Consider the following 12,860-nt stretch of genomic DNA (forward strand, 5'->3'; position numbering starts at 1 on the left):
CTCAGTCTTAAACTGATGCACTGGGTCAAAAACCTTCAACAAGCAATGCAGTCCTGAATCCCTCTTGTACCCCAGGTTCTCCTCTCTCAACCTCTCATGGTGAGTCACCATGGAAAGCTTGTAACCAAGCTGACCTACAAACAGAACTACAGCAGCAGTCACCTCTAACACACACTCCCTGCCTTTAGCCCCTGCGGTAAGACACTGGCATGCATCAGCACAAGAGATTAAACAGAAAAGCGTGACTTACCCCAGGGTGGTCATGGTGACGATTGTGTACCAGAAAGCAGCAGGGATGCTGGTGAAGTTGGTTTTGCTGGTGCCCTTCTCGGCATAGAACATGACGGTGGCAAAGATGATAATAGCCATGGTGAGGGAGAACAAGAGGAAGCCCAACTCGGAAGCGCAGCTCTTGAGTGTGTATCCCAAAATCCGGAGACCCTGGGAGTGGCGGGAGAATTTAAAGATCCGGAACACCCGGAAGACTCGGAGAGTGACGAAGGCCCCGCTGACATCCTCATTCTCTGGCATGACGAGCCCAATGTAGTAGGGCATGATGGCCACCACGTCAATGATGCTCATGACGCTGCGCATGAACTTGCAACGGCTGGGGGCCGCAAAGAGTCTCATCAGGTACTCGAAGGTGAAGATGAGCACGCAGGCCGTGTCCATGCAGAAGAAGGCTAGTTGGAACTTCTCCCCACAGGGGAGCTCCCTAATATGCCCGGGAGGTGGTCGGCAGGGCACTGTCTCCACCACGTTAGCGATGACCGAGACGGCGATGAAGAAGCCAGTGACGTAGTAGAAGACCAGGGCCATGGTGCTGGTGTGTGGGTTCTCGAAGGCCCGCCAAAGCCGCTGGCGGAATGTACTGTCGGGAGGCAGTGGGGTGTCGGTGGCCATCTCGGCCTCGGTGTCCTCCGCCAGCCTCTCAGCGTTCTCCTTCTTCCTGTCCCTGTACTCCTCCAGGCAGCAGTCCCCGATGATCTCAGGGATGATACCGTAGAAGGAGAGCTCCTCGTCGAATGCCTGGATGCACTCGTGCCGAGGGTAGTGAAGCTTGCCCGTCCTGTAGAAGTTCAGGATGTGGCGGAACATCTCGGGGTCCCGGTCAAAGAAATATTCCTGAGTGTCCTCGTTGAAAAAGAACTCTTTCTCCGAGCTGCCCAGCAAAGTGTCCGGGTACCTGTCAAGCGTGTTCTTCCAGGTCTGGAACTTCCTGCCACTGACGTTGACCACCAGGATCTCATCGCTACGTCTCTTGTTGTCGCTGGGCGGCTTAGGCATCGGCCTCTTGGCCAGTGGCAGCCACCCCACGGCGGCTGCCCTTGCAAAAGGGAGCCATGTCGCCACTCCGGCCGCCATGCTTGTGCGTTTATCTGAGCAGGACTAGCCAAGACACTCGGGCACTGACCCTGCGTCTCCGCATCAAACCTCAAGCGCCACACAATTCCAAGGGCAACATATGTAGACATGCATATACAGAGGGGGGCAAAAGAAGGAGCCCTCGCACTAGCCCGCAAACTATCCAAGCACCTCACACGGAGCGAAGGGCTGTGCTCAACATATTGGCTAAAGGCATGGCCATTCCTCACACAACAAGGGCTTCTCCTGGACCATGGGAAGCCTGGCGTGGACCTGAGCTCCAGCCTCTCCAGGGCTGGACAGCTGTGTCTTCAGCACCGGGCCTTCATACTTGTGCTTGCTCTGGTAGCTATTTCTTTTTTTTCTGAAAGTTGCAAGATGGACAGTTTTTTCCCCTCCTCCAGTTCCTTCAACCTTGATCTCTTCCCGCCTCTCTCTCCCTCAGTCCTTATGAATGCAAGAAGTGTTTCAATTAATCCTCAGGCGTGGAGCACGCACATCCTCCCGGTGTCCCGAATGACAGCCTCTCTGCAAAGAAAAAAAGATGAGAGAAGAGGGGGGATCAGTGGAAGTGGTGCAGCAGGAAGGGGGGGCTAAGGGCGAGCTGCCTTCAAAGCCTTCTTGGAAGGATCCAGACAAACTCCCCCTGCCCGGCACGAGGGCAAAAATAACAACTATTACCGACACGTCCTTAAGGGTGGGTCGCCCATCACTTCAACACGGAGACACATTCGCGCGGCTTAAAAACAACGATAAAACAAGATTTTGCCGAGGTTACAATGTAAAAAGAATGGGTTGGCTTCACGTATAAATAGCAATGAGATGAGAACTTTTCGGTTCAAACAGCTTGAACACAAACACATGGAAATGATTCAGCACCTTTAAAATATGAATAGGAAGCTGGTTCTGAAAATGAGAAATAACGACGGATCTGCTTCTTTTAGGGACTAATTTTTAAAAACAGAATGACATTGAGAATAAAAACTTATGATCCCACGCCCCTTTAAAACCAGACACGAAATCATGGAGAATTTCATACCTGAAAACAACAATTAAGAATATATTTGTCACAGCTTGATAAACCGAAATGAGATATCTCATCATTTAAAAATAGATGTAAGCACAAAACTCAGACCTTTCACAAATGGAAACGCATAAAAATAAAATAAAAAAACACCCAGGAAATTGAAGTATTACTTATGAGAATCGAAGGCGTGCAGGGAGCGGGGGATAGAGGCGTGGCTGGGGGGCGCTGCAGCGCGTCCACACGGGGGCGCCAATAAAGCTCCCCTTCCCCCAACAAGCCTGCACTGTAGCGCACTGCCCACCTCGCTGCCGGTGCCCCTCCCTCCCCGGGCAGCAGATCACTATGCGCTATTCTGTATCGAACACTGCTACAGGCGGAGACAGGACCTGTGCAGGAACAGACACTGCTACAGGCGGAGACAGGACTTGTGCAACAAGAGACACCGCTACAGGCGGAGACAGGACCTGTGCAACAAGAGACACCGCTACAGGCGGAGACAGGACCTGTGCAACAAGAGACACCGCTACAGGCAGAGACAGGACCTGTGCAACAAGAGACACTGCTACAGGCGGAGACAGGACTTGTGCAACAAGAGACACTGCTGCAGGCGGAGACAGGACTTGTGCAACAAGAGACACCGCTACAGGCGGAGACAGGACCTGTGCAACAAGAGACACCGCTACAGGCAGAGACAGGACTTGTGCAGGAAGAGACATCGCTACAGGCGGAGACAGGACCTGTGCAACAAGAGACACCACTACAGGCAGAGACAGGACCTGTGCAGGAACAGACACCGCTACAGGCAGAGACAGGACTTGTGCAACAAGAGACACTGCTACAGGCGGAGACCACACCTGTGCAAGAAGAGACATCGCTACAGGAAGAGACAACCTGTGCAAGAAGAGACACCGCTACAGGCAGAGACCAGACCTGTGCAGGAAGACACACTGGTACAGGCGGAGACAGGACCTCTGCAAGAAGAGACACTGCTACAGGCGGAGACAAGACCTGTGCAGGAAGAGACACCGCTACAGGCAGAGGCAAGACCTGTGCAACAAGAGACACTGCTACAGACGGAGACAAGACCTATGCAACAAGAGACACCGCTACAGGCGGAGACAGGACCTGTGCAACAAGAGACACTGCTACAGGCGGAGACAAGACCTGTGCAACAAGAGACACTGCTACAGGCGGAGACAGGACCTGTGCAACAAGAGACACCGCTACAGGCAGAGACAGGACCTGTGCAACAAGAGACACTGCTACAGGCGGAGACCACACCTGTGCAAGAAGAGACATCGCTACAGGAAGAGACAACCTGTGCAAGAAGAGACACCGCTACAGGCAGAAACCAGACCTGTGCAACAAGAGACACTGCTACAGGCGGAGACAGGACCTGTGCAAGAAGAGACACTGCTACACGCGGAGACAGGACCTGTGCAAGAAGAGACACCGCTACAGGCAGAGACTAGACCTGTGCAAGGAGAGACACCTCTATAGGCAGAGACCAGACCTGTGCAACAAGAGACACTGCTACAGGCAGAGACAGGACCTGTGCAGGAAGAGACACTGCTTCAGGCGGAGACAGGACCTGTGCAGGAAGAGACACTGCTTCAGGCGGAGACAGGACCTGTGCAGGAAGAGACACCCCTACAGGGGGAGACAGGACCTGTGCAACAAGAGACACCGCTTCAGGCGGAGACAGGACCTGTGCAACAAGAGACACCGCTACAGGCGAAGACAGGACCTGTGCAGGAAGAGACACTGGTACAGGCGGAGACAGGACTTGTGCAGGAAGAGACATCGCTACAGGCGGAGACAGGACCTGTGCAACAAGAGACACCGCTACAGGCAGAGACAGGACCTGTGCAGGAACAGACACCGCTACAGGCAGAGACAGGACTTGTGCAACAAGAGACACTGCTACAGGCGGAGACCACACCTGTGCAAGAAGAGACATCGCTACAGGAAGAGACAACCTGTGCAAGAAGAGACACCGCTACAGGCAGAGACCAGACCTGTGCAGGAAGAGACACCGCCACAGGCGAAGACAGGACCTGTGCAGGAAGAGACGCTGGTACAGGCGGAGACAGGACCTCTGCAAGAAGAGACACTGCTACAGGCGGAGACAAGACCTGTGCAGGAAGAGACACCGCTACAGGCAGAGGCAAGACCTGTGCAACAAGAGACACTGCTACAGACGGAGACAAGACCTATGCAACAAGAGACACCGCTACAGGCGGAGACAGGACCTGTGCAACAAGAGACACTGCTACAGGCGGAGACAAGACCTGTGCAACAAGAGACACTGCTACAGGCGGAGACAGGACCTGTGCAACAAGAGACACCGCTACAGGCAGAGACAGGACCTGTGCAACAAGAGACACTGCTACAGGCGGAGACCACACCTGTGCAAGAAGAGACATCGCTACAGGAAGAGACAACCTGTGCAAGAAGAGACACCGCTACAGGCAGAAACCAGACCTGTGCAACAAGAGACACTGCTACAGGCGGAGACAGGACCTGTGCAAGAAGAGACACTGCTACACGCGGAGACAGGACCTGTGCAAGAAGAGACACCACTACAGGCAGAGACTAGACCTGTGCAAGGAGAGACACCTCTATAGGCAGAGACCAGACCTGTGCAACAAGAGACACTGCTACAGGCAGAGACAGGACCTGTGCAGGAAGAGACACTGCTTCAGGCGGAGACAGGACCTGTGCAGGAAGAGACACTGCTTCAGGCGGAGACAGGACCTGTGCAGGAAGAGACACCCCTACAGGGGGAGACAGGACCTGTGCAACAAGAGACACCGCTTCAGGCGGAGACAGGACCTGTGCAACAAGAGACACCGCTACAGGCGAAGACAGGACCTGTGCAGGAAGAGACACTGGTACAGGCGGAGACAGGACTTGTGCAGGAAGAGACATCGCTACAGGCGGAGACAGGACCTGTGTAACAAGAGACACTGCTACAGGCGAAGACAGGACCTATGCAGGAAGAGACACAGCTACAGGCGGAGGCAGGCACCTGTGCAACAAGAGACACTGCTACAGGCAGAGACAGGACCTGTGCAGGAAGAGACACCGCCACAGGCGGAGACAGGACCTGTGCAGGAAGAGACACCGCTACACGCGGAGACAGGACCTATGCAAGAAGAGACACCGCTACAGGCGAAGACAGGACCCGTGCAGGAAGAGACACTGGTATAGGCGGAGACAGGACCTCTGCAAGAAGAGACACTGCTACAGGCGGAGACAGGACCTGTGCAGGAAGAGACACCGATACAGGCAGAGACTAGACCTCTGCAAGAAGAGACACTGCTACAGGCGGAGACAAGACCTGTGCAGGAAGAGACACCGTTACAGGCAGAGACAAGACCTGTGCAACAAGAGACACTGCTACAGACGGAGACAAGACCTATGCAACAAGAGACACCACTACAGGCGGAGACAGGACCTGTGCAACAAGAGACACTGCTACAGGCGGAGACAAGACCTGTGCAACAAGAGACACTGCTACAGGTGTAGAAGAGACACTGCTACAGGTGAAGACAAGACCTGTGCAACAAGAGACACCGTTCAGGCGGAGAAGAGACACCGCTACAGGTGGAGACAGGACCTGTGCAATAAGAGACGCCGCTACAGGTGGAGACAAGACCTGTGCAACAAGAGACACTGCTACAGGCGGAGACAGGACCTGTGCAACAAGAGACACCGCTACAGGCAGAGAAGAGACACCGCTACAGGCGGAGACAAGACCTGTGCAACAAGAGACACCGCTACAGGCGGAGACGGGACCTGTGCAGGAAGAGACACTGCTACAGGCAGATAACAGACCTGTGCAGGAAGAGACACTGCTACAGGCGGAGACAGGACCTGTGCAGGAAGAGACATCGCTACAGGCGGAGACAGGACCTGTGCAGGAAGAGACACTGCTACAGGCGGACACAGGACATGTGCAAGAAGAGACACTGCTACAGTCGGAGACAGGACCTGTGCAGGAAGAGACACCCCTACAGGCAGAGAGAGGACCTGTGCAGGAAGAGACACCGCTACAGGCGGTGGCAGGACTTGTGCAACAAGAGGCACTGCTACAGGCGAAGACAGGACCTGTGCAGGAAGAGGCATCGCTAAAGGCGGAGGCAGGACGTGTGAAATAAGAGACACTGCTACAGCTTAACAGCCGTGAGGGTCTCAAGGCGCTGGCTGTGTAGGCAAGGGGAGAAGTGATTTGCCCGGAATCACAGGATGTTGGGCCCACGCTCGAACCGGGTCTCCAGGTCCGAGGCAGTTGCTCTGACTGCTGTGCTACATCCTCTCCCAAGTTCCTAGTGATCTCTCCTTCCAAATGTCCCCCGTGTTCTAGTCTGTGCAGGAAGAGACACTACTACAGGCAGAGCAGGACCTGTGCAACAAGAGACACTGCTACAGGTGGAGACAGTACCTGTGCAACAAGAGATACCGCTACAGGCGGAGAAGAGACACTGCTACAGGCAGAGACAGGACCTGTGCAGGAAGAGACACTGCTACAGAGGGAGACAGGACCTATGCAGGAAGAGCCACCCCTAAAGGCAGAGAGAGGACCTGTGCAGGAAGAGACACTGCTACAGGCGGAGACAGGACCTGTACAGGAAGGGACACTGCTACAGGCGGAGACAGGACCTGTGCAAGAAGAGACACCGCTGCAGGCAGGGACAGGACCTGTGCAGGAAGAGACACCCCTACAGGCAGAAACAGGACCTGTGCAGGAAGAGACACCCCTACAGGCAGAAACAGGACCTGTGCAGGAAGAGACACCGCTACAGGCGGAGACAGGACCTGTGCAAGAAAATACACTGCTACAGTCGGAGACAGGACCTGTGCAGGAAGAGACACTGCTTCAGGCGGAGACAGGACCTGTACAGGAAGAGACACTGCTACAGGCGGAGATAGGACCTGTGCAGGAAGAGACACCGCTACAGGAAAAGACAGGACCTGTGCAGGAAGAGACACCCCTACAGGCAGAAACAGGACCTGTGCAGGAAGAGACACTGCTACAGGCGGATACAGGACATGTGCAAGAAGAGACACTGCTACAGTCGGAGACAGGACCTGTGCAGGAAGAGACACCCCTACAGGCAGAGAAAGGACCTGTGCAGGAAGAGACACCGCTACAGGCGGAGGCAGGACTTGTGCAACAAGAGACACTGCTACAGGCGGAGACAGGACCTGTGCAGGAAGAGACACTGCTACAGGAGGAGACAGGACCTGTACAGGAAGAGACACTGCTACAGGCGGAGACAGGACCTGTGCAGGAAGAGACACTACTACAGGCAGAGCAGGACCTGTGCAACAAGAGACACTGCTACAGGTGGAGACAGTACCTGTGCAACAAGAGATACCGCTACAGGCGGAGAAGAGACACTGCTACAGGCAGAGACAGGACCTGTGCAGGAAGAGACACTGCTACAGGGGGAGACAGGACCTATGCAGGAAGAGCCACCCCTAAAGGCAGAGAGAGGACCTGTGCAGGAAGAGACACTGCTACAGGCGGAGACTGGACCTGTACAGGAAGGGACACTGCTACAGGCGGAGACAGGACCTGTGCAAGAAGAGACACCGCTACAGGCAGGGACAGGACCTGTGCAGGAAGAGACCCCCTACAGGCAGAAACAGGACCTGTGCAGGAAGAGACACCCCTACAGGCAGAAACAGGACCTGTGCAGGAAGAGACACCGCTACAGGCGGAGACAGGACCTGTGCAAGAAAATACACTGCTACAGTCGGAGACAGGACCTGTGCAGGAAGAGACACTGCTACAGGAAAAGACAGGACCTGTGCAGGAAGAGACACCCCTACAGGCAGAAACAGGACCTGTGCAGGAAGAGACACTGCTACAGGCGGACACAGGACATGTGCAAGAAGAGACACTGCTACAGTCGGAGACAGGACCTGTGCAGGAAGAGACACCCATACAGGCAGAGAGAGGACCTGTGCAGGAAGAGACACTGCTACAGGCGGAGGCAGGACTTGTGCAACAAGAGACACTGCTACAGGCGAAGACAGGACCTGTGCAGGAAGAGGCATCGCTGCAGGCGGAGGCAGGACGTGTGCAATAAGAGACACTGCTACAGCTTAACAGCCGTGAGGGTCTCAAGGCGCTGGCTGTGTAGGCAAGGGGAGAAGTGATTTGCCCGGAATCACAGGATGTTGGGCCGATGCTCGAACCGGGTCTCCAGGTCCGAGGCAGTTGCTCTGACTGCTGTGCTACATCCTCTCCCAAGTTCCTAGTGATCTCTCCTTCCAAATGTCCCCCGTGTTCTAGTCTTCTCTCTACCTGTAAGCTTTGATCGCAGCCTGCTGAGATATCTCTCCCTCCACAGGTCTAGTGTGATCCCCTTCTCCCTGCCTGTGGGTCATTACCTCCGTCTGCAGAGATATTTCTCCCTACACAGCTCCTGTGTAAACCATGTCTCTCTGCCTCTGAGTTATTGCTTCAGTCTGCAGATATCACACCCTTCATAGGGCCTGCATGTTCTGTTGTCTCTGTCTGTAAAATCTCATCTGGGTCTCTAAATCCACAGGTGTGATCTCCTCTCAGCCTGTAGAGACATCTCTCCCTACACAGGTCTCAGGTGTTCCCATCTCCCTGTGAGTTGTTGCTTCAGTCTGCAGATATCTCGCCCTTCAGAGGTTCTGCATGTTCCCTTGTCTCTGCCTGTAGATCTCATCTGTCTGCAGAGATATCTCCACCTACACGGCTCTTGTGTTAATCACTTCTCCCTGCATGTGAGTTATTGACACAATCTGCAGAGATATCCCTCCCTGCACGGGTACTTTGTAATCCACGCCTCTCTGCCTGTGAGTTATTGCTTCAGTCTGCAGATATTGCACCCTTCACAGGTCCTGTATGTTCCCCTGTCTCTGTCTTTAACATCTCATCTGTGGCTCTCCATCTACAGTTCTCTAGTCCCCTCTTCTCTGCCTGTGATATCTCCTCTCATTCTGCAGACATCTCTCTCCCCCAATAACCTTTATGTGTTCTCTTCTCCTTTCTGCTTGTGAAATCTCGTCTTATTCTGCAGCAAGAGCTCTCCCTCCACAGGTGCTATGAACCCCTTGCATCTGTGTCTCGTCCTACTCTGCGGGTACAGATCCAGAGATCTGCGTGTTCCCTTCCCCTTGCTGTCTGTGAGATGTTCCTCAGTCTGCAGAGTCATTTCTCCCTCCACATGTCTCGTATGTCACCCTTCCCTGAGTCTGTGAGATCTCTTCTCAGTCTGCGGCGTTATCTCTCCCTCCACAGGTCTCGTGTGCTCCCCTTCCTTCAGCCTGTGAGATCTCTTCTCAGTCTGCAGAATTATCTCTCCCTCCACAGGTCTCGTGTGTCCCTCTTCTAGAGCCTGTGAGATCTCTTCTCAGTCTGCGGAGTTCTCTCCCTCCACAGGTCTCATGTGCTCCCCTTCCCTCAGCCTGTGAGATCTCTTCTCAGTCTGCGGAGTTCTCTCCCTCCACAGGTCTCATGAGTCACCCTCCCCTCAGCCTGTGAGATCTCTTCTCGATCTACGGGGCTATCTCCCTTTCCACAGGTCCTGCTTGTTCCCTTTCTGTCTATCTGAGACACATTGCCTCATCTGAACATCTCTCCCTCCACAGGCTCTATGTCATCCCATTCTCCCCGCAGAGACATATCTTTCTCTGCAGGTTCTATAGGTTCCCCTTCCCCCTGCTTTGCTAAATCTCACCTCACTCTTCCCATATCTCTAACTTCACTGTCCCAACTGTTCGCCTTTTCTACATGCCAGGAAGCCAGACACTGGGCACCATCCCCACTGCACCCTTGCCTGGTGTCACTGCCACCCTGAAAGCCATAGCATGTTGTCACTTTGCTGCTTTATTTTCAGTAAATCTAATACAAGGTTTTAAAACCTGGAGTGTTTGTATTTTCAGGGAATGATAACACAACGACTGACCTTTCTTTGTACAAGCGCTCCGAGGCAACAGGTCCATGCACATGACCTGTGAAGGTAGCAAAGCTCTGCAGACTAAGGCATAACTTCACAGGCAGAGGGTGCATCTACAGGACCAGTGCAGGCAGCATAACTGCAGACTGAGGCATAACTTCACAGGCAGAGGGGTGCATTTACAGGACCAGTGCAGGCAGCATAACTGCAAACTGAGGCATAACTTCACAGGCAGAGGGGTGCATCTACAGGACCAGTGCAGGCAACATAACTGCAGATTGAGGCATAACTTCACAGGCAGAGGGGTGCATCTACAGGACCAGTGCAGGCAGCATAACTGCAGACTGAGGCATAACTTCACAGGCAGAGGGGTGCATTTACAGGACCAGTGCAGGCAGCATAACTGCAGACTGAGGCATAACTTCACAGGCAGAGGGGTGCATCTACAGGACCAGTGCAGGCAACATAACTGCAGACTGAGGCATAACTTCACAGGCAGAGGGGTGCATCTACAGGACCAGTGCAGGCAGCATAACTGCAGACTGAGGCATAACTTCACAGGCATAGGGGTGCATCTACAGGACCAGTGCAGGCAACATAACTGCAGACTGAGGCATAACTTCACAGGCAGAGGGGTGCATCTACAGGACCAGTGCAGGCAGCATAATTCTGCAGAGCGAGGCAAAACTTCACAGGCAGAGGGGTGCATCTACAGGACCAGTGCATGCAGCATAACTGCAGACTGAGGCATAACTTCACAGGCAGAGGGGTGCATCTACAGGACCAGTGCAGGCAGCATAACTGCAGACTGAGGCATAACTTCACAGGCAGAGGGGTGCATCTACAGGACCAGTGCAGGCAACATAACTGCAGACTGAGGCATAACTTCACAGGCAGAGGGGTGCATCTACAGGACCAGTGCAGGCAACATAACTGCAGACTGAGGCATAACTTCACAGGCATAGGGGTGCATCTACAGGACCAGTGCAGGCAACATAACTGCAGACTGAGGCATAACTTCACAGGCAGAGGGGTGCATCTACAGGACCAGTGCAGGCAGCATAATTCTGCAGAGCGAGGCAAAACTTCACAGGCAGAGGGGTGCATCTACAGGACCAGTGCATGCAGCATAACTGCAGACTGAGGCATAACTTCACAGGCAGAGGGGTGCATCTACAGGACCAGTGCAGGCAGCATAACTGCAGACTGAGGCATAACTTCACAGGCAGAGGGGTGCATCTACAGGACCAGTGCAGGCAACATAACTGCAGACTGAGGCATAACTTCACAGGCAGAGGGGTGCATCTACAGGACCAGTGCAGGCAACATAACTGCAGACTGAGGCATAACTTCACAGGCAGAGGGGTGCATCTACAGGACCAGTGCAGGCAGCATAATTCTGCAGAGCGAGGCAAAACTTCAGAGCTGTGCACACACAGGGCCAGTGCAGGCAGTGTGACTCAGCATACAGAGGCAAACTTTACAGGCAGATGGGTGCAAACACAGGAACAGGGCAGGCATCATAACTGCACAGTGAGACACGATTTCATAGAGAGGCCCATATACGCAGACTGGGCCTGCGCAGGCAGCACAACTCTGCAAACTGAAACAGCATGTCACAGGCAGGGAGGTAGGACACAGGAATGTGGGATTAGCACATCTCGGCAGACTCAAATAATATTTCACAGGCAGTGGGGCAGGAAGACAGGATCTGTGGAGGCAGTAAAAGTCTGCAGGCAGAAAGTGTTCCCAGGCAGCGAGATGTGGACAAGAGGCCTGAGGTTTCCTCCCAGATGAGGCAACGGTGCATTCGCTCTGCTGGGGCAGAGGAAAGGGGAGACGGGGAGGGGGCAGGAAAGAAACAGAGGGAGCGAGTGAAAGAGAAGGAGAGAGAATGAACGAGAGAGATGGGATAAAAGAGAAGACCCTGGCAAGAGGGAGAGACCCGCTGATAGCTGGGCGAGAGGAAGAGAAGTGAAGAGAGGGAACGACAAAGTAAAAGAGAGAGCAAACAGCAAATGCAAACAGAGAAACAAAAAGAGAATTAAGAGGTAGGCTAAAAGAGAACAACAACAAAGAAGAAAGGAAGATAATGTAGAGAAAGGGAGATAGGAAATGAGAGAAAGGGTGATAACGATAGAAAGAAGAAAATTGAAAAAGTGCACAATGGGGCAATAGGGGAGAAAAAGGAAGGAGAGAAATAACTGGGAGATCAAAAAAGGAACAGAAAGACAAAGGGGGCGAGCACAAGAAAGAACGAGAAAGAGACAGAGGAGGGTAGGTAATGGGGAGGAAGGAGAGGAACAGAGTGAAAGAGAAAGCAGAAGAGAATAGGGAAGAAGAGGTAAAGAGAGAAACAGAAGTGAAGAGGGGAACATGAGAGGTAGCTGGAGGGGATAGGAAAAGAAGAGAGAGCAGATGTAGAGAAAGGGTAAAGGGGGACATTGAGAAAAAAGAACAAGTGAAAGAGAGAACGAGAGAAAAGAAAGAAAAAATAATAGAATGATTAGGTAGAGAAAGAC

General features: G+C 53.4%; 2 protein-coding genes across 2 annotated transcripts; one reads left to right on the top strand and one right to left on the bottom strand.

The window, feature by feature from the left end:
- Positions 1 to 246: 246 nt before the first annotated feature.
- On the bottom strand, positions 247 to 1,365 carry LOC138262295 (A-type voltage-gated potassium channel KCND1-like). The gene has a single exon (XM_069212195.1). It carries the CDS (start codon positions 1,363 to 1,365, stop codon positions 247 to 249), a length of 1,119 nt encoding a protein of 372 aa, XP_069068296.1.
- Positions 1,366 to 6,942: 5,577 nt separating this feature from the next.
- LOC138262296 (polysialoglycoprotein-like) lies at positions 6,943 to 8,493 on the top strand. Its single transcript, XM_069212196.1, has one exon. It carries the CDS (start codon positions 6,943 to 6,945, stop codon positions 8,491 to 8,493), a length of 1,551 nt encoding a protein of 516 aa, XP_069068297.1.
- The last annotated feature ends 4,367 nt before the right edge of the window (positions 8,494 to 12,860 follow it).

The sequence above is a fragment of the Pleurodeles waltl genome, chromosome 10 (assembly GCF_031143425.1).
Source record: "Pleurodeles waltl isolate 20211129_DDA chromosome 10, aPleWal1.hap1.20221129, whole genome shotgun sequence".
NCBI classification, from domain to species: domain Eukaryota; kingdom Metazoa; phylum Chordata; class Amphibia; order Caudata; family Salamandridae; genus Pleurodeles; species Pleurodeles waltl.

Bases quoted from the DNA above. Each gene is read 5' to 3' on its own strand.
- LOC138262295 (XM_069212195.1), bottom strand. From the start codon at position 1,365: ATGGCGGCCGGAGTGGCGACATGGCTCCCTTTTGCAAGGGCAGCCGCC.
- LOC138262296 (XM_069212196.1), top strand. From the start codon at position 6,943: ATGCAGGAAGAGCCACCCCTAAAGGCAGAGAGAGGACCTGTGCAGGAA.